The 22,749-nt window shown below is 39.5% G+C and overlaps 1 protein-coding gene across 6 annotated transcripts in view; it reads left to right on the top strand.

The window, feature by feature from the left end:
- Window positions 1-22,304, top strand: part of ARMC2 (armadillo repeat containing 2) — a 61,401-nt gene extending 39,097 nt beyond the window's left edge. For all 6 annotated transcript variants that reach the window (XM_032101410.1, XM_032101413.1, XM_032101412.1 and 3 more), the window contains 6 exons: window positions 10,139-10,460; window positions 11,901-12,023; window positions 13,834-13,947; window positions 15,349-15,481; window positions 17,712-17,869; window positions 21,929-22,304. In XM_032101410.1, the coding sequence (XP_031957301.1) occupies window positions 10,139-10,460; window positions 11,901-12,023; window positions 13,834-13,947; window positions 15,349-15,481; window positions 17,712-17,869; window positions 21,929-22,062 (984 nt within the window). In that variant the 3' untranslated portion in view covers window positions 22,063-22,304. The remainder of the gene's footprint in view (window positions 1-10,138; window positions 10,461-11,900; window positions 12,024-13,833; window positions 13,948-15,348; window positions 15,482-17,711; window positions 17,870-21,928) is intronic.
- Window positions 22,305-22,749: the final 445 nt, after the last annotated feature.

The raw sequence follows: 22,749 nt of genomic DNA on the forward strand, positions 1-22,749 counted from the left end.
AGAGGAACAAAGATTAAGTTGTTTCTTTTCTTCTAAATGTCTGCTGATTTACACTTCTGTAGCATATCTGAGTATTTCTAGGTTCAGGCTGCTCTTGCATAGTTTAGTCTTCAAAGACACTTTAGTAAAATACTATGTAAATATTAAGCAAATAACATGAGAAATGTCAAAGGCATGATATTTTCCTAGATTTATAGTTGTTCTTCCTTGTGACCACTGTATTAAAAACTCAACAAATTATGGAACCGAGAATAAGGATCTTTAATTCAGTAACACCTTTCTCCTAAACTTAATCTGTCATTTTAAGGGTAGCTTTTCTAGGTTCCTGAGATAATAGCTTTGTGTCATAATGAATTGTAGGCTCATATCTACCTCAAATTGTTTGTTATTATTTTGTATTCAGAATTTAGCTTCTCATTTGTCTATTAAGTGGTCCTAAAATACATCTTTCTTCACAAGGTTAGCATTGCATTTTATGTTAAATTGTCAGTTGTTTTATCCAAATGCAAATGAGTAAAGAAGTAGCTTGTGTATTAAAAAAACTTAGCTATTACATTGTGTTGATTATATATGCAATGTCTTCAGAATAATTATTTCTTACTGCAGTTTTGAAACAAGCATGCAATTGTCAGTTGCCAGCTTAGTGAAGCCCTGGAGAAACAAAAAGAACGACACAGATAATGTAATGCACCACTTTTTCTGTAATATATAATAAACACTTGAGCTGTGAGGAGTGCAAATGTTTTTCCTGAGGTGTAGTTGGCACTGCTGATCTTTGTTTTAAAATGCTGACAGCTAGTGAGTTACAGCATGAGTTGCTATGTGTTGAAAAGAAATGAAGTAACAGCAGCGTGAGTAAAATTGTCTGCTATGGGAAGAAGCAAAGAGAAGGAAAAATCATTATTAAAGCATTAAAAATCTTCAGGACTGAAAACTGATATGAAGAAAGGAAGTGTGTGTGTGTGTGTGTGTGTGTTTTTCTGAGTTTTCAGGTTGCAAAGTTTGTGGGATCAAGTTTTTTACTGGCAGTCATAGCAGGTAGAAACATATAGGGGAAAAAATAGAGGAAAACCAGCATTCAGACTTTCTCAAGGGCTATAATATCTGTGACTTTAAAGATAAGTATTAAGTACTGTGAAAGTTAAAATGTGAGCACTGAAAATAGGATTAATGACTTGCACCCGTACCACACACTGAATTCCACAGTTGCAACCCAAATATTCTCTGTTCTTCTTTCCACACTGCACTGTACAGCTCTTTTCCCTTTTTTCTCAGCTCATTTTCTCTTGGGTGAAAGAGTCAGAAGGAATGGAAAAGTAATGATTCAACTCTATGGGGAAGACTTCTGGGGAAATTGAATTGGCAAGACTTGATAATACCATGTGTCAGTCTTAGGTAGGGAACACAGAAGACTGGAAAAGGTGAATCTTCAGGGTAGGACTGGGGAAGTCAGCTGTGCTTTTGCAGACATCTGAAGTATGTGTTCATGGTTGGCTTTGGAACTTACTTGTGTGGAGTAACAAAAAACATCCTTGGTGGTTGCCACATGCTGTCAAAACTGTCAGAAGTGTTCGTGTAGAGCCTCTGTCTTGCAGGATAAGCTTTGCATGATTCTGTTTCTAGTCAGCATTGTAGACTTTTGCCCATCTCAGGAAATGTTTTAGCAGGTTTCTGTTCCACTTTCCCACATCATTATCGTCTCTAAGCTTTCCAGATAAACTACATAAACGGTGACTTTCTCGGGCTGTGGTTAATGTCGTAAGTCACAAGGAGGCCATGCTTTTGGAACAGGGACATTGCCTAAATAGGACAGTAGCGCAGTAGCTTCTGTCAATAAGTCAGGCACTACCTGATCTTAGGTGGCATTTTGGGGGCCTACCAGCTTCCATGTAATCTTTTATCAGTTTGGAGTCTATTTTCAAACCTAAGAGCACAAACACAGGGTGTGATACTAAAATTTGTATAGAAGCAATCTTAGGCCTGTTGTATAGAAAGGTCCCCTTACACTTTAGTGTAGCTTACTTTTTAAATTGGGAAGGATGTGTTTAAGAATCTGACATCATGGGATGCGGTAATTGCCTATTCAGCAGAATAATAGTTACATTGGATCACATGAACAGTTCATCCAGTCTATTCTTCATACTCGGCAGTGGTGAGATTCAGATGTCTAGAGAACAGTAAAAATGGAGCAGGCATGTATGATACTTCCTGTGCATACTTACCAAACCTCCAGCTCTTTCCAGTTTGGAAACACCCTCAGCCAGCTGTGTATGAAATAAACCTCAGTTGACGTCTTTTCTGTGAAATTCTACAGTCTCTCTTCTACCCCCTGTAAACTTTTAATGTGTTAAAGATCCATTGACAAAGAGTTGTACGGCAAATAATTCCTTTAGCTTATTTTGAATTTGGCCTTTACTGTCTTTATTTGATGCCTTCCGGTTCTTGTATTGTGAATGTGGTTAAGCCATTGTTCATTTTACACCTCCCTTGATTTTCTAGATGGTTATCCTACCCTCTTTGAGTTACCTCTTTTCCATGCTGAAGTTCTTGCTTACTTAGCCCTTTCTGATCGAGAGACTGTTCCATGTCGTGGTGTATCCATGTTGTTTTTCTCAGAACATTTTCCAATCCTGATTCCTGTCTCATTTTTTGAGAGGAGGAAACCAGAACACAGCACTTAAGATGTGGCCATATCATAGGTTTGCATGCCTGCATAAAGTTATTTCCCAATAATTCCCAATCCTTTGTTTGCTTTCTTGACCTGTGATCATTAAACTTTGTCATTAACTCCAAGATTGCTCTGTAGGTGGTTATGGTTGGTTCAAAGGCTGTAGTTTTATACATGACCATATGTTTGCTTTGTTCTTTTCCGCACATCCTTTCATGTTTAAATTCATGCATTTAAATTTCATCTGCTATTTTATTACTAACTGACTACGATTCTTCTTCTGCTCTTCATTCAGCCTTCATCTGTGGTACTTTGAATATCATAGTGAAATCAGTACATTCTTCCATATCACTGCTGCTGCCCATTTTCTGTGTTTATGGACAAATTGAACACAACAGATCCCAGCACAAAACCTTGGGAATTCCACTGGTCATCTTCCACCATTGCAGGAGCTGTTAATTTACTCTGTTTATTTACATCCTCTAATCATTTATCTATACCAAGACATTCTCCCTTACATCATGGCTCATTAGTTTTACTAGGATTTTGGTGAGTGGCTTTGTTAAAAGTCTTCTGGAAAGTCACATGGGTGATATCAGATGGGTCTTTTTTGCGCATGTTTATTAATCCCTTCAAAGAACTCAGTAATTGGGTAAGTCAGAAGTTAGAAGTCTTAAAGCTGATTGTGTTTATGTGGCTGTTCACTCATTTTTTTGTTCTTTTTTTGTGATCTCTACTAATTTATCTGGTCCAGACACCAGGCTTGATTCTCACTTGGAATCTTTTCATGTTTGTTACAGTTTTAGGAGGTTGCATAGTGCTGTTAGTAATTAAGCTATTTAATTAATTAGTTCTTTTAGAACTGTTGGATAATTATCCAGTCCTGCTGATTGGTTACTCTTTGTTTTGTCAGTTTGTTCCTTAAAGTTGTTTGTGATTGCTTCAGTTTTGGACAGATGCTCTGATGAGCCTTCCCTGGAGAACGGTGTAGCATTGGGATCTCCCACTTGCTTCTAGAGTGGGCATGAATCAATGCAAAGAACTCATTTAGCTTCTCTGCAATGACCTTGTCTTCTCTCAATGCTCCTGTTTTATCCTGATCATCAATTAGTTCTGCAGATTCTGGCAAACTTCCCAGTCCTGATACATGTGAAAAGATTTGTTATTATTTCTGTGTCTCTTGCATCAGCTAGAAGAACTGCACTCATTTTCAATTATAATTTGCACACTGCATTACCTGGCTGATTTAGCAATCAGTTTGTCAGAAGCAATTTATTGAATAAAGAGATGTTGCCTTGTCATCCTCTTAAGGACATGTCCACATCTATCAGGTTCACTGTGCCTGAGTCTGACCAGCTTCCTTCCCAAATGTATCTACCAGGTAGTGGCTCCCAAATCAGCTTACTGTCTTCTGTGAGCAAGCAGGCTTTTGCTTGTGAGATTTTCTCTTGTCTCTCCCAAAGAAAAAAAAACTTTGTTTCAGGGCTATTAATGTCCTTTTTGCTCTTAGGAGTGCTGCCATGGGGAAGGTTGTCACAGGTGAGGCCTGTAACTGCAGGGAACTTTTCCACTTTGTTTCTGGCTTTATTGATTAGGCAAAGGCTTATTTGCATGCAGTGACTGGTCTTTCTGTCTGTATTTTGGCTGGTTTATGGAGAGCTCTGTGATGAGCTCCCAGGCCCCCACCATCTCTCTGTTTCAGTCAGTCATGTAACATAAGTTATGTACTGCCCAAAACCAACCACAGGCTCTTCCCTATGTAGTGTAGTGCTGCACCTGTGTTTAGTTCAGATTCACATTTGCCTTTTAAATGCTTTGAGAGTGTTATTGGTATTCTGCTCAGTGACATCACAGTCTTATGAGATACCAAAGGGGTTTTTTTTTCACATTGTTATTGGGGGCAGTGGTGTGTTTCTACGTGTATTGCTTGCTTCTAAATAAATGGTTATCAGTGCTGACCCACGTGTTCTTTGTGTTTTGGTTACTCACTTTTTCCTCTGTGCCATCTCTCGTTTGGGCTGAGGACAGTTGTCTGTGTGACAGCACGATACATCATGTCAGAGAACCAACCCAGCTTCCAATAACCCTAAAACTGAAGAAAAGAACTCCAGTCCTTTCCTGATTATCATCTGCATTGCTTTCCCATCTAGTTTGTTGAACAGCCACACAAATACTTCCTTAATCACAAATACTAAGGCAGTAATATGGCAGAGGAAGCAAACTGAATGGAAAGGAGATTGAGTGCTGTTTATGCCACTACTTCTGCTGAAGTGCTTGTCAAGGTAACCCTACAAAGAGCTTGCATCGATAATGTGGTTCTTTTCTCATACATTTACTAGTGCATATTTTCACTTATATTCCTCCTCAATGTAGCCCAACATTATAATAGTGACTAGAGGACAATTTTAAAAAGGGAATATAGTAATGGATCATTAAAGAGCAAAAAATACAAGATTTTTCTCCTGCCTTTTGTGTGTATACTTGCATATTCATAACTGATCAATCTGAATTAGCTTTCTTTTGTCAAGAAGGAAGTAGCAATTCTAGGATAGGTATTCTGACAGCTCTGAAGGAATTTCCCTACTGATAAACATGAATAACTACAGAAGGTCACTCTTTCCCTATTGTATGATTTCTGACAGAGTGCTGACCTGATAAGTGTATGTGCATCTTCCTAATGCTTTAGTTGTGATTTTTTTTCTTTTTTTTTTTTGTCTGAAAAAAAAAGCTAAAGTGTTAAGAAAAGTGCAGAATATGTGATCTGTACACTGAGTATGAAATTATCAGAAATACAGTCTTCAAAGTTTATAATGAACCAGTCTTCATTGGCATGTATCGTATAGAAACCTGCTGTGCTGGTGTATCAAAAGATACAAGTGAATGTAGGTAATGACTAGATAGGTAAGCAATAGAACATCAAATAATAATAATAAGATACTACTGCTTGGTGAGACACACTGTTATTAAAATATGTTGTTGTAATTTTTGATTTAGTTTCTCTAAAGGATGCTTTAAGCTTGGGAATACCTCTGAAAAAAACTAAAAGAATTATTAGAGTTAAAATCCCCCAAGGAAATTAATTTATCCATGACAAAGGTCAGACCATTAGCAGGCTGCCTATTAATAGAATATTAAGGAAGACATTTTTGTTAGTAGGCCAGTCTTTAATCTAGAAAAAAAAAAAGGGTTACTAAGAAATAGGGTCTAAAGCTGTACAAATTTAAACTAGTAGTAAGAATAAAGATTTTAACCAGAGAGATCAGCAGTCATTAGAGCAATACCATGGGGGATACGGTTTTCAGCTTTTTTTTTTCAATTCATTTGGCTTCTGAACTTTTTTAGGAAGCAAACACAGCTTTTTGTCAGACGTTCTGGTGACAGTGTGCTTGCTTTTCTTCACCTTTCCCAGGTCTCCAGGTGTCCACAAACAAACCTGAGCATGAGTTCTTGATCGCTGAAAGTCACTAAGTGCAAATGAACCCTTTTCAGAAAAGTCAGCTGAAAAGATCAGATTTGGGGGGGTAGAAATTATTTGGTAGGGTCCTATGGTGTAGATACACAGAAGTATAATTACATTTTTCTGATGGCCTCTCCTTCTCCTCAAATGCATTAATATTTTGGGGACAAGGAGGTTCTCTTCACTGACAAAGTACTCCCTGCTGTCACTGTGGCAAAACTGCTCCGCTGTGCTCCTTATTTCACATTCCTCGGTCAAGACATTCTCTATTTGCTTTTGGTACTTCCAGGGTGTTCTACACCACTGCCCTCTCCCCATTTTTTTATTCCTTAAATTGAGTTTCATTTTGTGACAGTTGTCATTTCTGGGTTTAAACAGAAATTTTCACAGGTAGAATGTCACTTTGAGGTGAATCTTTACTGTATTTGGAAGAGATTAGCTCCAGGTTAGTATAACTACTGTAATTTTTCCTATAAGTAGACTATCAGTGTCTGCAAAGAAAACTCCCAAATTTTCTTTCCAAGGTGCACAATAAAGCCAAAATACAAATTTGGAAGTGAAGTGTAAATTAGATTTGAATGAGAAGCAGGGCAGGTGGTAGAATTTTGACTAACTCCCCTGAAATTTGTGTAACATGGAAAGCAGATTTCATTTACAGCTGATGATTCAATAGGAACTCAGCTGCTGGCATCTGACCTTTTGTTTTGTAGTATCCTCCCCATTCTGAAGGCCCAATAAAGTAACCAAATACAGTAACCACAGGTACTTGGCCAGGTTCACATGTTCTAGATTGGACTGTCCTTCCTTATTGATCTTGTTTTAGTTAGAAACTACTGACCTAATTTGCTTTCCTTTCCTACTGATACGTAAGCCTGTGCAGTCTGTACCTGTGCTCGTCATGCTTGCACTGAAAGGCAGGTGTACTTTTAATTGCCAAGATAAACTGTTGTCAGGTCCTGTGACTCAGCAGGTACATGAGGTACCTTTGCTACTAGGGCAGTGCAAAGAAGAGCGTTTCACAAGTAGATAAGCAAAAAAGTCATTTATATCCGTGATGATCAGATGTTTATGCTCCAGTTGCCAGAAGAATAAGAGTTAAATGCTGATGGAGTATGTGGTGCCATTACCACCTTAAAACCCAAAATACCACTGTTTCTTCCCACATAGGAAGCAAAGAAAAACATCTTCTCAAGCTTTTCTTGATTTGTTTGTTCAAATTTATTTGTGTAAGTGAAGCTGTATGCTCTCCTATATAGCCTTCCACCCAGGTTTGCGTACACTCTGTGTTCATCATGTCTCACATGAATGCCTCACTATAAAAAGATGAAATAACTGAGTGTAATTCCTATCTTTAATCTAATTTGTCTTTAGTGCAATACATGTTAAAACATCCATATTATATACATTGATATGATAAGTGTAATTTTTCTGTAAGTGTGAAAGAATGTCTGAAATTCCATATGCAGTTAATACTTCAAAAGATGTAGAAATGCACAGTAATCTCATTTATTATATTGATTTTTTGCTATGTACAGAAAGGCCCATGGGCCTTGCACGGGTTTAATTTTGCAAGCAGTTTCAAACTGTCGTGTAGCTTTGCATGTATTTTTTTACACAGCCATTCTAAGGTGGTGTTTCTTATGCCTGCAGTCCTTACCCATGAGCATTTAAAGAAATACAGCCAAAAATAATACAAACCCTTGAGCATTGTACTACACAGGAGAAGTTGTACAGCTTTCCTCTTTGACTTTGCTAGTTAAATTTTCAGTCAAAGATAATGAAACTTCAGTACTATTCTATTAAAGCCGGATGTGCTTAGCTAAAAAAGAAGTATTTTATAAGTTTGTTTTGCTGGGCTGTAGGTGGAAAGCACAGCTGAGATCACACTTCTCAAAATACCAGTTGATTGCTGTGCGGTACCTGTTTGTCTCTTTTCTGATTGGGTAGAGCTGTTGCTGGGCTGATAGCATTCTGACCAAAATTAGAAAGTCAATATAAACGAGTCAAACTAGACTGCCTGCTTTTTTCAGTTCTCTCTTCTGATTCATCAGTTGTTTGTTTCAAATTTTTACAGCCTTTGTGAGTTGGGTGTTGTGCCAGCAAAGGTGAAAGCTCTTAGTGGTTAGTCAGTAAGAATATTCATTAAAAATTGTCTTGATGACATTTAGATCCTAACAAAAATATGATGCCTAGTTAAAAAAAAACGTGGAAGTGGGTCCTACAGAGTGATATTATTAAATACATGGATGTGAAAACCATTTCCTCACTTAGGAGACTGCTGCTTCTCATGTTCAGAGATAGCGCTCATCTTCCTGAGAGGATGTTATTGCCAGTGTCTTGTGGCAGAGGCTTAAAACCTGAAACTTACTGATGAAGGCATGTATCCAAGAAGGAGCTGCTGCCTAAACATCTTTTTTTCTTCAGTATTAGAGTGTATACTTTGACAAGTTAGACTGTGCCTGGTTAACTTATGTTACTAATACCAGGGAGGGTTAGAATATGTGTAAATATAATTATGATATTTGGAGAAAACAGCATATGAATTGATTAGCAAAATTCTAGGTTAGTGCAAGTACAGCAGGTTAGCAGCTAAGGGTTGATGGTTCTGATGTACTTGGAGAAATGCTGTTACTTTACCTTCACTGTTAAGATAAAGCTACAGACCTAAAAAAAAAACTTAGTAGGTTCTAATGTGTCAGAGGGAAATGTTTTAAGTAGTTTAAACTTGAGTTACTTCAGACTTTCAGAATTTATTTTTTGCTTATCACATACTGGTGGGTAAAAAAAGATGGGGATGTTGTTGAATGCTGTTCAATTAGGATCCACTAGTCTTGCCACAAAAAGGCTGTATCTCAGTATGTACAAAATGAAGGTCAGGCTAGAAAGTGCTGTAGGTGAGCAACTTGGTTAATGAGATCTCAAGATACCTTACAGAAACAGAAAGTAGGTCTCATTCAGCAATGATAAAAATAAAAGGGTAGGAAGAGCATATAAAATCAGAAAAAAAAAAAAAAAAAACAACAAAGCACAATATGAGGTGCACCTACAAAGTGATACAAAGAGAAACAAAAGCTTTTATACTATGGTGAGAAGACAACAAGGAAATAATTGCTCTGGTGTTCAGAAGAAGGTGAGCGTTACTGACAGATACCACTGTGAATAGTGAAGTGTGAAATGCCTTTTTTTTGGCTTCTTTTTCTGAAAGGGTTATGTATGACCACATGAATAATCTCTACTTCAGCCTAGATTCTTTTATCACTGAAAAACAAGCTGAAGCATATTTAATGTTGTCAAACCAGCTGATGAAATTTACCTTTTGGTGTTTACAAAAGAAGAGAAAGGGGATCCCAATCCCTAGGTTTCTTGAAAAGTTAAGAATTGCAAGGTTGTAAGGTGCCTGTTTTGATAAGGAGAAAAAGGAGGAACTGAGGAATTACAGACCAGTCAATTTAGATTATATTTCTGGTAAAAATCTGGAACAAATAATTCAGCTATCTGTAAGCATTTGGAATTAACAACGAAATTAATAAAACCTAATTTGGGTTAACAGTAACAAATCAAGGGGAAGGAGTTTAACCTCTACAATGGGTACCAGGCCTAGAAAAGGAAAGGTTGTGGTCTCTGCCCATCGCAGCTGACATTTGCTTACTTGAAAGGTTACTGAATTCTGGCCCACATGATTATTCTAGTTATATAAAATGCAGTTTTAAGATGTTTTAAGATTACTGTGGGCTTGGTAAAAATAGATGACCTGTACTAAGTATATCTCATTAGTAATTACTCCAGTGCTATACTAGTTCTGTTAGGTGTTTTTGATTTCTTCTGTAAATTGGGTTATGAAAATTGGTAGCATAAAAAATTATTTCTGGTTGCTGTGTTTGGCATTCCTTCTGTTATTTTGGATGTGCTACTATCTGAATTGGGAAGCAAATGAAGTATTATCTTCTTTTTAAGCAGCTACCACCTTCTGATGTTTTCTGTGTAACATGGTTTGTTTATTTATTTTGTTGCAGGGTTTGGTTATCCGTATCATCTTCATTCTTGGTAATTTAACAGCAAAGAATGACCAGTCCCGGGAGCAATTTTTTAAAGAAAAAGGAAGTATTAACACCTTGACATCATTATTCCAAACCTACTATGAACTTGATTTGAATGCACAGACATGGTACCATGGTAGAAAAGGAAAAGGAACAAAACACCTAAAGCATCCTTCAGAAGAAGAAGATGTTCTGATAAAACTGATAAGAGTGCTGGCCAACCTTTCCATTCACCCTAGCATAGGAGCAGCTCTGGCAGCTGCCCATCCTGTTGTAGGATTACTTGTTACAGTACTAGGTAATAAAATTTCTGTTGTGTTTGTTATCTTCGTTCAGCCTGTAAGGAGAGTTTAGGACTTTCCATTGCAAAAAAAACCCCAAAGTCAATTGGCTGATATTCATAAACTCTTTTATGTAGAAGGCCTGTTTGAGACAGTGGAAGCATTGCTGCTTTGGTACTGACTTTTCAGTATCCGGGGAAAGATGTTGTAGAAGTATTTAATTCAGTGATCAGATTTGCGGATAGGATCATTAAAGATAAGAAAACAAAATTTTTTTTAAACACATCGAGAGTTAATATATAAGGAAAGTTCGTTCTTATCAGGTGCTGTATAGATGTGTTTGGTGGTGGTTCGGTGTTTTTTAAGGTTTGCATTTTTTGTGACTGTTTTGGATTAAGTATTCTTTCTGTTCTCTGCACTCATAACTTTCAGCGTCTTCAAATAATTTTTTCTCACTTTTTTCTTCTTTTTCAGTCTTCCAACCTTTTTATCTCTTTCAGATGGAAGAGAGTGTCTCCCTCCAAATGGAGGATTAGGACTGCAATTCCTTTACCACTTACTGAAACCCTTGCAAATCTAATTACGGACCAGGGCTGGTCTGTTCTCCCCATAACAGAGTTTAGCTGTGACAAGATACATCTTAAACAGCTCAGTATGTGGTACTGTGTAATGAGAACGTTAAATATTATGTTAAGATAATCAACCTGATTGTACACTGTCTTACCAGTCATGGGGGATGAGACAAGTCAGACTCACAACTTGGTTCGGTCTCATGGGTTGAAACTGTCTTAATGTCTTAATGATTGTGTAGGTGCTTTTGGCCATCAGAACTTCTCTCTGCTACCCGCCCCTCTTCCTGAGCGCTGTATCAGTCAGTTGACTACAAAATGTTCTCTCTACCTATGAACTTACCCCTCTTCTATTTCCTTCACTCTTGGCTTCTGAGGCCAGAAACCTCAGTCAGATAAGCCTTTCAGACTTACACATGGGTTAACATTCTGTCAGGAACTCTAAGAGAAAAATCTTTCAAATATTGTTGAAGGGGGTTTTTTCCCATTTTTTTTCCTAGATACCTGACAGTTCAGTATAATAGTCCTTGGCATTTCTCCATGTCTATCACACAGCCCTGTTTCTGCATGCAGACTCTCCTCAGTGCCATCTTAAAGCAGCAAACAGGATTTGTAAAATGTATTAACTAAATAGATTTTAAACCATGTTGCCTGAGTCACAATGATTTCTGTAAATTAATAATGGGAAAGAGTGGTTTTGTATTGCCATTTTTGGATCAGGTGTTCCTGGTAGCTTCTGCCATGTTACTGAACAACAGAAGGGTTGACTGTAGTAGTGGCCATGTAAACTATTACCCAGTTTGCTTCTGGGATTGAATGCACTGCAAAATTAGATATGTGTTTGTGTATCTACATATGCATATGTTTTGGGGTTTTTTTTACTCTCAGAATACAAGTCAGTAGATGACTGTGAAGAGTTGGTCATCAATGCTGCAACAACAATCAACAATTTGTCTTACTACCAAGTGAAGAATTCTGCAGTTCAAGACAAGAAGCTACACATTGCTGAAAGTAAGGACTTTTAAACTAGTACTTTCTGTATAGCTTCTAGAGAGCAGAAATATTTTGACACTATAGAAAGTAAAGACACTGATAACATTTAGTGGTATTATATTGCACGATTATAATGCTCATAGGGCTAAATTCTTTCAATAATGATTTCCCATTCTTTTGGAAAATTACTCTGACTTTTTTGAAAATAGTTGGATTGTTCACAGAACCCCTTCTTTTCCTCCACAAAGGAATTTGCCATATTGTTTTCTGTTCAGCAGTTTTTGCTAGATTTGTTCAAAATCCATATACCTGAGCCAAAATAATCATGTTGCTTTTTACTTCTAATCAGAATATGGCAAGAGGGTTTTTTTCCTCTTTTTACTTTCTGTACGTGCAGAGTTTGATTTCTGTCTGTTTCTGGCTTATAAATCCATTGGCAATATTGTATTGTGTGATTCTCTCCCCTGACATTATGGACAACAGTCAGGTGTGTGTAGGAACTGCACTGATTTCTGCAACTGTTGTGTTAATGTTGTACAAAAGGTAGAGAGTCTGTGTCTTGCACATCTTTCTGCCTAAATAGACAAGACATTGGGGAGAGACAGAACCTGTAGTTCGCACAACAGGTAGAATGAGGAATAGGAAAACATGTCCTGGCTGTCAGCCCAGTGCCAGGACTGGTAGACATCATATTCTCTCTAGGTAACAGCTCTGCTGTTCTGTCACGATTCGTTTTATCATCTATAAGCCAGCTGCCTCTTGTTGCTGGTTGGAAAAGTGTGGAAACAAATTACTTCTTTCCTGTCGTGTTTGTTGGCATGTGGAACTAGTCCCATCACCTTCCTGAACTGAGGAAGGAAGAAGCCTTTAGATGGAAAACCAGCAGGCTTTCTGCTCCAGCAGACATTTTGAGAATACTTGCTGTTTGATACGAGTGGTGGACAAAATCCCTTCAGATGTCTCTTTAAGACAAGTTCAAGGTGTGTCAGTATTGCAGTATCCACAGGCAGAAGTAATGGGAACAAAGCCAACCTCTCTTCTATATTTTTTTTCTCTCATTCTTCTGTGATGTTAAGGGTTGACTTATTTGAATCCTCTGTATGATGGACTGATTTCAGTGCTTTGCTTCGTGCTCACAGAAGACTGAAAAATGCAACTTCTGTGACATCACTCCTCTGCCGTGCACCAAAATCCTCCATGATAGTAGTTCTTCCTGGGAAGTGCTGAAGGTCCCATTCCTACTGCTGAAGTACACACTGATCATATGTGCAAGTACTAAGCAGGACAGCAGCAAGGAAGTGAATGCTTCAGACTGGGACAATATTAAGTAGTTGTTCAGAGAAAATGTTTGCTTGTTATAGCAGCACTGAGAAAAGAGAGCTAATGTCAGAAAATAATTTGAGCTTTAAGAGACATCCCACTCTAAGACCATCTGTTCAGAATCTAAATCAATTCTTTTATATATTAAAACTTTTTTTTTTATTATGTCTTTCTGGATTTTCACATGAGCCCACTCAAAACTGCATAGCAAAACTGGCTCCCATTATTACAAATGTGCTTAGACTGTCTCCGTAACTCCTCGTTTGTTCCTTTGCATTTTGTCCTGTATTGGAGCTCTTTGTCTTATCTTCAAAGCCCTACACAATTTCATTCTTGTTCTACCATCAGCTCACTCCCTTTGCTGCCACCAGCCAGACAGACAACTGCTCCCATTTATTACATTTATTGCTGTTGCTGTTTGCATTCTGATATTCACTGATGCAAAACCAACCATGTATTTGTGATTTAAAAGTAATTATTTTTATTTAATTTCTCTGCAAAACAATAGTGCTTTTAAAGCTGTTAATGAGTGACAATATGGATGTAGTTGTGGAGGCTGTCAGAGTCTTTGGCAATCTTTCCCAGCATCATGAGATCCGTGACTTCATCATGCAGAAAAAGAGTGAGTTACTTTTGCATTTGTAGAAGTTCTATTTTTAAATGTCCACAGTTTTAAAAAGAAAAGATTGTTAATAAGCTGTCTCAGTTAAAGGGTAGAAGCAATCTTCCCTGATGTTTTGCAAATTAGGCAAACATTAGAATCCAATAATAGTCATTATAAACACCATTTTATTTCAGTTTCATTAAAATGGAAATATTGGAGTAGGAAAAATATGCTGTGGTACTTTCACAACTACAAAAACTCTATTTTTCCTAAGGTTTGAAATTTGAAATTTCCCTTTACTCAAGTAGCTTTTCAGATCCTGCAGGTTAGTAGTGATATGATATAAAATGAAAATCCAACTAAGTTCTCATTTAGGTTCATAATCTGAGATTTTTGATTCCCATATTCGACAGCTTGTTAGCACTTTGTAACATGCAGTTAGGATGTTTGACTGCCTCAGCAAAGACCTCCCATTTGCCTTGGGGTGAAGTAGGATGCAAGTCTTCTCAAGTCCTTTTGCTTTGGGTATCTAAAGAGCTTTGGGAAAAATGGCAACTCCTTGCTATCCACAGAACGTGTGTCATCAGCTTAATTAGACACCAGTTCACTGTAAAGTTGGGTTTTTTTTTTTGGTCTGCCTGTTGGTGCTGAAAGTGAGGTGATCATGCCACAATATGCAACCCTTTATTCCAAGAGTGGCAGGCACATCACTGTGTTTGGGGGAGAATGGAGAAGTGACCCTTAGTAGCTGGTTGCTAGTGAACAGTATCAGTCAAAGGACTGAATTTTCCAGCTGGGAGAAACGGTGATGTCGCTGTGCCACGCTCAAGAATTGCTGAGAGGCTTCCTCCCAGTGAGGCCAGCCCAGGTCCCTGGCTGGGGTTGGCTCCACAGCTCCGGAGTCAGTGCCAGCAGGTGCTGTGGGACGCTGCACGTTGGGCACCTGCTCCGTGCCTGGTTCCTGCAGGAGCCCCAGGCTGCTGCACTTCCAGTTGGACTTGGTGCAGTCTGGGGCAGCCCTGCACTCACAGGGGAAAGAACTTCCCCCTCTGAGTGCCAGGTGCCAAATCCTTGCAGTTTCTGCTGACTCTGGGGTTGAAAGGGGGGTGATACTTTAAAGAAGTAAGTCGCAATTCAGTTTGGTCAACTTAGCCTCTTCTGATGGGATTTTCACATTTCTTCGGTGTATTTTTATTACTAGAATTTCTGGTTTGTTGTTTTGAAGGAAGCTGGTGTTCAGCATGATGTTACTCTGTCATGTGCCTCCTCTACAAATGTCACAGTAATACACTACAGTGGTGAATTTTTGGATAGGGTATCCTGCATTTGAGTGCTTTCTAAGTATACATTTTTAAGAAGTATGTTGAAGTGCCACTTGTATGGTAAATCCATCTTCCTGTTTCCTTCTTTACAATCCAGTATACAAGTTCATGATTGCTTTGCTCGATTCCAAGAACAGAGATGTCTGTTTCCCTGCATGTGGAGTTCTGCTCAATCTTACAGTAGATAAGAACAAACGAGCTTTTCTGTTGGAGGAAGGAGGAATTGGAAAGTAAGTTCCTGACTGTGCTTGAGTAAAGGCAATTTTGAGTGGCTTGGCCAAGAAGTTTCAATTGGATTCCGTTTTACTGGGGCCAGTAGCTTGTAATGAAGATGCCAGCATAGTAGATCCTTGGCATCTAAAGTTCTTTGCGAACAAGCCTTTCACATGAGCCAAACCCCACAGAATAATCTCCCAAAGACCCTCCTTGATGTGCACAGCAGAGTGTGCCATAGAAGAAAGCAACTAAGGCGTGGCTCTGCAGCAGCTGCTTGCGCTGAGCTTAACTGGATCCTGGGTGGGCTACAGTTAACATTAGCGCCCTGGGTGTGTATCTGGTGCAAATGTGAAGATACTTCCAGAACTGATACCCCACGTGGTCCCTTGCAGTTTTTGTAACCACTTGGTACTGCAGGGAAAATTACCTCATGTAGCCATGCTTGGCCAAGAACAGCTCCCGAGTCTCCTCTCTCTGGGAGTTGCAAGTTTAAGGCACTCACACTGGAAGGGATATTAGACCTGGAAAAACTACTGTGGATGCAACACTTGTGGCTTTGATGTTCAGATAATAGCGGATCCAGCTTAATTGGAGCAACATGAAAGATCATGTTCCTGTGCTTGTAAAGCAGTTGGTACAGCCCACAGTTATGAAACAATATGCCTCACTTTGAAATGCTTTCCTGTTCATACATCATATAATTACTTTTTTATGCACTGTTAAATGCGTAGTCTTCTCATCCTTCCTTCCCATGTTCTAGTTAACTTAAAATACAAACCTGGAAAAGGAGAATAAAAATAAGTTGCTGCAAATTGAATAATAAATGTGAGAAATTTCTATTGTATAGAATATTTGGTAGCCTATAGAATTTTATAAATTCAGAATTTTCTATACTGTATCTGAAAATTTGTGAGGGAAGGAACAAAAAACAGTAACAGCATGGAATGAATCTAGAGAATTTGGAAGTGGTTGTTAAGGAGATCATCCTGACTGTGCCAAACCAGCTCTATGGATTTTTGGAATTGAGGTTATTGTATCAATATATAGTAGCCCTAGGAAAATAAGGAATTAGTCTTATCAGAGAGTTAAACTTAAAACAAATTAGGGCAAGTTCTTCTGGCTTTTCATTAGATGCCTCCTGTTGTTCCACAATGACTGCCTTCAGAGAGGAGAAGAAAATCAAGCCTCTTTTTGGGTGGTCTCAGTGACTGTTATTATCAGCCATACCTGAATATAGAAGTTAGCCTTTACTAATCACCAGGTTACAAATCTCTCTATGAAGTGGAGAAGTGAGGGAAGGAGGGGGTGATAAGGTTGAAGAAGAGAACAGCAGTGAAAGATTTTTATTGGAGAGGTCATCAGGGACAGCAGGTGAAAACGACATTTATTTCTGCAGCCCCAGGACCTGGGAACACTGGCAGTTTGGAAATGGGAACTCTGGATAGCTACTGTATGTAAGCTGGTGCAGGCAGAAAAGTTACAGCTTCATTTCAGAGGCCTTTTTGAGATCCAGCCTGCATTTGGTGTCTGCAAGGAAGGGAGATGGGGAGAAAGGTCTGGAATCTAATGGTCCTTAATAAAACTGGCATTTCTGAGAGGAGTCCCTTGGGAATGAATACAGGCTGACGAAATACAAGAATGGGTGAGATCTGCAAAATTGTGAGACTTCGTCTCACAATTGAATGTAAAAGGTAATTTTTTGATCATGGAAGTAGCAAATTCCTTTAGATTTGTTTTTTTTGGTGAGATCATCTGATACGTAGTAAGATGAATATTCTGACTGAGGCTTTTTTCTGCATTCCCACCACCTTTTCCAGATGAATCATTGGTGCCTGATAAAGTTTGGCTTGGATTGCAATCTCTGCTTTAGTGGCAGCCACAGATTTGGGATAGTCACAGATTGTAATGAAATTAGATGGAATTTTAGTGTCTTTGAAATGGTTACATTTGCGAAGTATGTGAGTGAAATTGGTCAGTTGGGTTAGAAAGTTACAGGGGATGGGCAGCTGCAGGCAGGCACACACACACACACATGTAGACAAAAGGCATGTTCACATCCTTGGGGAGCTACACTAAATGAAAAGGGGGAAGTTATGAGGAAGAAAGTAGCACCTGAATTTTATTAACGTTGAATTTTCCTGCAAACTTCTGTGGAGCTTGCTCACATTTCTAGACTGCCAGATCTTGTAGAGCTCAGGAGAAAATTCCATGGAACAAACAACTGATTTTGTTTGGTACTGGCAGGTTGGTTGACTGCTTACAAGACTTTGGACCGGCAGACTGGCAGCTCTCATGTTTGATCTGCAAAACCCTGTGGAACTACAGCGAGGACATCACAAGCGCGGCCTCCTGCTTTGGAGGAGACACCGACACGCTGCTGGTGCTGCTCACATCACTTCTAGGTGAGACTCGTAGTCTTGGTGTCTTTTCCTTAATAAAAGAAATGGAAGGAGCAAAATCAAAGCAGGATTAGTTTGGGTGGTTGGTCAGTGTGCACTGTCCAGCAGCACAGTGGTTCCTGTGCAGCACACACTGGACCCCCTGGGGATCCTGGCATTCCTGGGGTGCAGCGGGCTGACCTTGCTGCCTGACCACCCTTCTTTTCTCTCCATGGTCTCCTTGTGGGCAAGGACAACATCCTGACAATTTCTCATCTGCTCCCTAAAACCAGGAAGGGTGTGCTCGTTGCTCCACAAAGGCTGAAAGGTGAATGTTAGGACCCTGATTTGCTTACCCAGTGGGATCTTTTCATCTGGACATTTACTTTTGCTTCAAATTTTACGGAGTTTAGTGGCTGTGTAGTAGTCCTGTAGTCAATATATGTAATTTTTGTCCTTTTATTTTTTGAGCACTGCTTTGCTTAGGATTTTTTTTTTTGGTAGGTCACTTGCAATCTTTGAAAAAAAATTTAAAATATAAATTAAATTGAAGGAAACTAACTATGGATGATATGGTTTTAACTGAAAATTGATTAAAGATGTATACTTACTGTCAGACTCAGACAGGACATGAAATCCTGGTGGTCTCTTTTGTTGTAGACAATCTGAAAAGTGGGTGGATTTGTGGGGATTTTTTTTCCAGTTACAGCAGAATTACCAATATTCACTGCTGTAATAATTCTCTGTATTACATTCCTTGCTATGATGGACTGCATCTTAATGTGAGCAGTAATTCCATCTATTTATCTGAAAATAGCAGTGTTTCAAGGTTATTACTGCACTTTTTAACATTCTGCAAGAGACCTGCGAACTTTACAGCCACAATCATGCTTGAATTTTCTGACACACAGCAAGGGATATGTGTCTTTGTTTTAGAGAATACATGCTTATTTTTTCCTCTGCATTTAACACTGCTTGTTGAAGCAATTGACTTGACTGCAGAGTCCAGGATAGCAATTGTAACTCTCATTAAACAGTATAACTTTCATTAACTGGAAGTTCATGTACAATTGCAATTGCATTTACAATTGTGATTGTAATGCAGCTGTAATGGTAATTAATTAGGAACAGGTTAGAATTAAATCAGAAGGCCAGTCCTTCTTCACACTGCAGTCAGAAGAGGAGCTGTAGAAAAAGCACATCTTACTCATTGGATCTGGTTCCTCTGTGTGCAGAGAGCCAACAAGTCTTAGTAATAGCAGCTGGTTAATATTGTCCTACATCTTCCTCCTCCCATTGTGTCCAGTAACAGCCTTGAACCGTCATTGCTCTGATTCTATCATTCAGGAAGCAGGAGGCAACTGCTGACAGCCTGTGAACTGTACTTGAGCGTCAGCACACCTTCAGGAAGCGGAAAAAGTGGAGCATGGCACAGCAGACACCTCGCTTCACCTGCTGTGCTTGGCCTCCTCCCCTTATTTTTCCCTCCCCTATCTGGCACAAGATGACAAAAGATACGAGGAAGCCAAAAGGGAATGGAAATGGCCTGAAAAGATGCTGTGTCCAAGAGAAAGGCTGGACAAAGGGCACTATGTGTTTTTCTTTTTCCCTGCCTGATCCCAGCAGCCTGGGATGCAGTGGCCCTGCTTTCCAATGCACTTGTCATTCACCTTCTTTGAGCTGCTCTTGAGTTTCGTGTCACTGCTGGCTCAGAGCTTCTGGAGGCTGCTGTCCCTAGGCCCCTGGCAGCAGCTTTGCCTTGGCCCAGGCCCTCAGGAGCAGCAGTGGAGATGAGCTTCTGTCTTGGGAACATTCTTTTGTTTGGTCTTCCAGTGAAATCTCTTTCCTCCCTCTTTGTCTGGACTTTTTCTTGTGCTGACTTTCACCTCCACTGTCATTCAGCGAGGTTATTTTGGAACCTCATTCTGTATGAACCCTTACATGACACAACAGGAGCTTCCAGGGCTCCCAGCCCCCGTCCTGCCAGTATTTCAAGGATGGGCAGCCCTTGCAGACTGCAGGAGTCTGCACTCCAGTCTCCAGTTTCCCCCACAGTATCCAGTCCCAGTGTGTTTGTCTTGTTCCTGGGCTTGCAGCCAGCACATATGCTCTTTGGCCAGGACCCAATATTGCTAGTTTTTGAGGAGAGTCGTGGGAAAATTAAATTATCTGAGGATGCACAGCTTGCATGCGGAACACTGATCCTCGCTGATCCACAGCGTTACTCACGTTCTGCTTTGGGAAATTTACTGTTTCAGTTCAACACTTCAGCTTTGAACTGCTTCTGACCCTTGTTCTTGTAGGCTGGAATTCCCAGCCTCAGTGATTCCATAAATATTCAGTCGACTTCTGGGGAGCACAGCTGTCTAATAAAAGGGAGAAATGTCTCTCGCTCTGTGTTAGAACAGAGTTAATTTGGGTAGAAAAAAACAGGAGTAGGCAAAGCAATCCTCCTTGAAAACAAACCCCATAATCCCTTATTTTCCACTTCAGGGTCTTCGGCTTCTCTGCTGCTGAGATTGATTTTAGGTATGTTGGGTTACTGTGCCATTGATAGGACAAGAGCTAATGGGCACAGGTTGCAGTAAGGCAAAATTCCAATTGAACATTAGGAAAAGAGATTTCCATCATGGCAAGGGTTAAGCACTGGAACAGGCTGCTTTCCTAGAAGGTGTTCAGTACTCAACAGTACATGGACCAGAGCAAACTGTTCCATGGTGACTCTGCTCCAGAGGTTTTTTCCAACCTAAATTATCCTATGACATTATCAAATATAGATCTGATGTCAGAGGCTAGATTTTATCTCTGATTACAGGTTTTCTTCCTGCAGATATGACATCCTTTCTGAAAGAGTGGGTGTTCTTGTCCTCTTTATTTTATTACAGAAAGACTCTAAATGACATCTCCTTACGCAGAACCCCATTTGGAACCTCTCACAATCAGCTTCTCTTTAATTTTGGTAGTTACAGTGTAGTGGCACAGGAGCCAAGTACTGTTTGCAGTTGCTGGTAACTTTGTATGAGCTGGAGCTCATCTCCACACACAAGAATGTCATTTCCTCCTTTGTACCTGTCTCAGCTCAGGCCATCTGCTCTGCACAGGCACCTTGGCATGCTTTTGGATGGGCATAAGTGCTGTTGGAACATCTCTTTTCTGCACAAAGTTTGACTCAAAATGTGGGTAACTGAAGTTTCTCTTCAGCCCCAAGTTGCCTTTACCTGCTGGGACTGTGCAGAAGCTCCCTTACAGAGTTACTTCTTGAACACGCTGTGAATCTGGTGCTTTTTTGTAGTGTAGGCCAAAGGTTAAGTATTGCCCATTTGGAGCAGGATTCCACCTTCATTTTAGGTGTGTTTATGGCCTAAAGGCTGTCAAATGTCCTGTTAAACTGTGTGACAACATTTGTTCAGCATTATCAGTTGTGTTTGTGGATTCCTGATTCAGGAGAATGCTTCTGATTGCAGACTGATTGCTATTTTCTCTAAGTTTGTCTCTTTGCCACATCCACTGCCAAGCAAAATGGAGAGGGAATAATGAGTGAAGACTTCCTTTCATTCCTAACATTGCTTGTCTTTAATACAGACTGTCCTGTTTTATTTTTGAAATTTGCAAGGAAGGGAGGGCATTAGTAATACAATAACTAGTGTAGTTCAAGTTCCTTCAGTATATGAGAGTAGATAGTTTGGAAGAGTCTCCAGATTAGCAGAGCAATTTGTGACAGGAAAAACATAGTTGTAGTTAGATTAATGGATTGCTTACCTTAGCAGAATTGCTGTGGGTAATGTTAAACCTTGGGGGACAGACACAGTAAATGCTCAATCTCAGAGACAGTTTTTGTCTCAGAGACACCTCTGAGGTGTGAGAATAAAAGAACCTGCAGTTCCATTTTCACTGTTTTACTGACCTTACTGTCCTTTATATTCAATTAAACCTAAGACCCTCAGACAGTGATGCTTAACTTATCTCAAGTGCAGTTGTTTTTAAGCCATCAGCATACACAGCTGGTAAGCTGTATGTGTCACAAAATATGTAGGTAAGTATATTTTTATTTGGAACTGATGATGATATTTTCGTTGATTACAGATGAAGAGGTAGAGTTGGAGTGCAGCCTTGACAGAGCTATAAAGGACTGCCAAAGACTATATTGGGAAAGAGAGTTCAAACCCGTGGCAAAAAAACTTCTTGACAGAATTCAAAGCCATCACTCTTCCAGCTGAGCCCATCACTCCATTTTAATGAGTTGGGGTTTTTTTGTGGTGTAAATTGTATAGCTTTATATTTCTAATATACCTGCACATTGCCATTGAAGGTAAGCTTGTTGGAGAGCATGACTATTTAAAAAAAAATTCAGAAAAGTCTGGCATTTATGTACTGGTTGCTGTCTTTTGAAGAGCTTGTATGAAATTTTTGTAATTACTTTTTACAATATACTTGAGCTGATGAAGCAGCTTCAGTGTGACTTGTCTAGTAATTGCATCGTTTCTTGACTGGAAAAATTAAACAAAAGTATTTGTTGAACTTCTAATTTTTAACAGGTAAGTTATGAGTGAGTACTTAGACCTCTGTGGTACCAAAAATGCTGTGCAGTCCAAAAGAATGTTACGTGACAGGAGCCACATCTCACCTACAGACTCTGACACACTTTTACCTTAGGGAACTTCTGTGACAGAGTAACCCAGGTGCTGTTGGGCCATTGTCCTGTGTTCCTTCATGAGCCTCACTTTTCAGATTTAAAGCTGTCGGTGGTCAGGGGAAAGTCACCCCTCTTTCCTTGGGCGATCCCCCTTCCTTCTTCTGACACTGTGGGCTAGGGTCTGGGGTATCCCAGCTAACCCAGCTGCTGCCTTGACACTTGTGGGATCTAAATCCAGCTGTGCTGGTCTTCCCTGAATTGGGACTTCACA

The sequence above is a fragment of the Corvus moneduloides genome, chromosome 3 (assembly GCF_009650955.1).
Source record: "Corvus moneduloides isolate bCorMon1 chromosome 3, bCorMon1.pri, whole genome shotgun sequence".
Taxonomy (NCBI): Eukaryota; Metazoa; Chordata; class Aves; order Passeriformes; family Corvidae; genus Corvus; species Corvus moneduloides.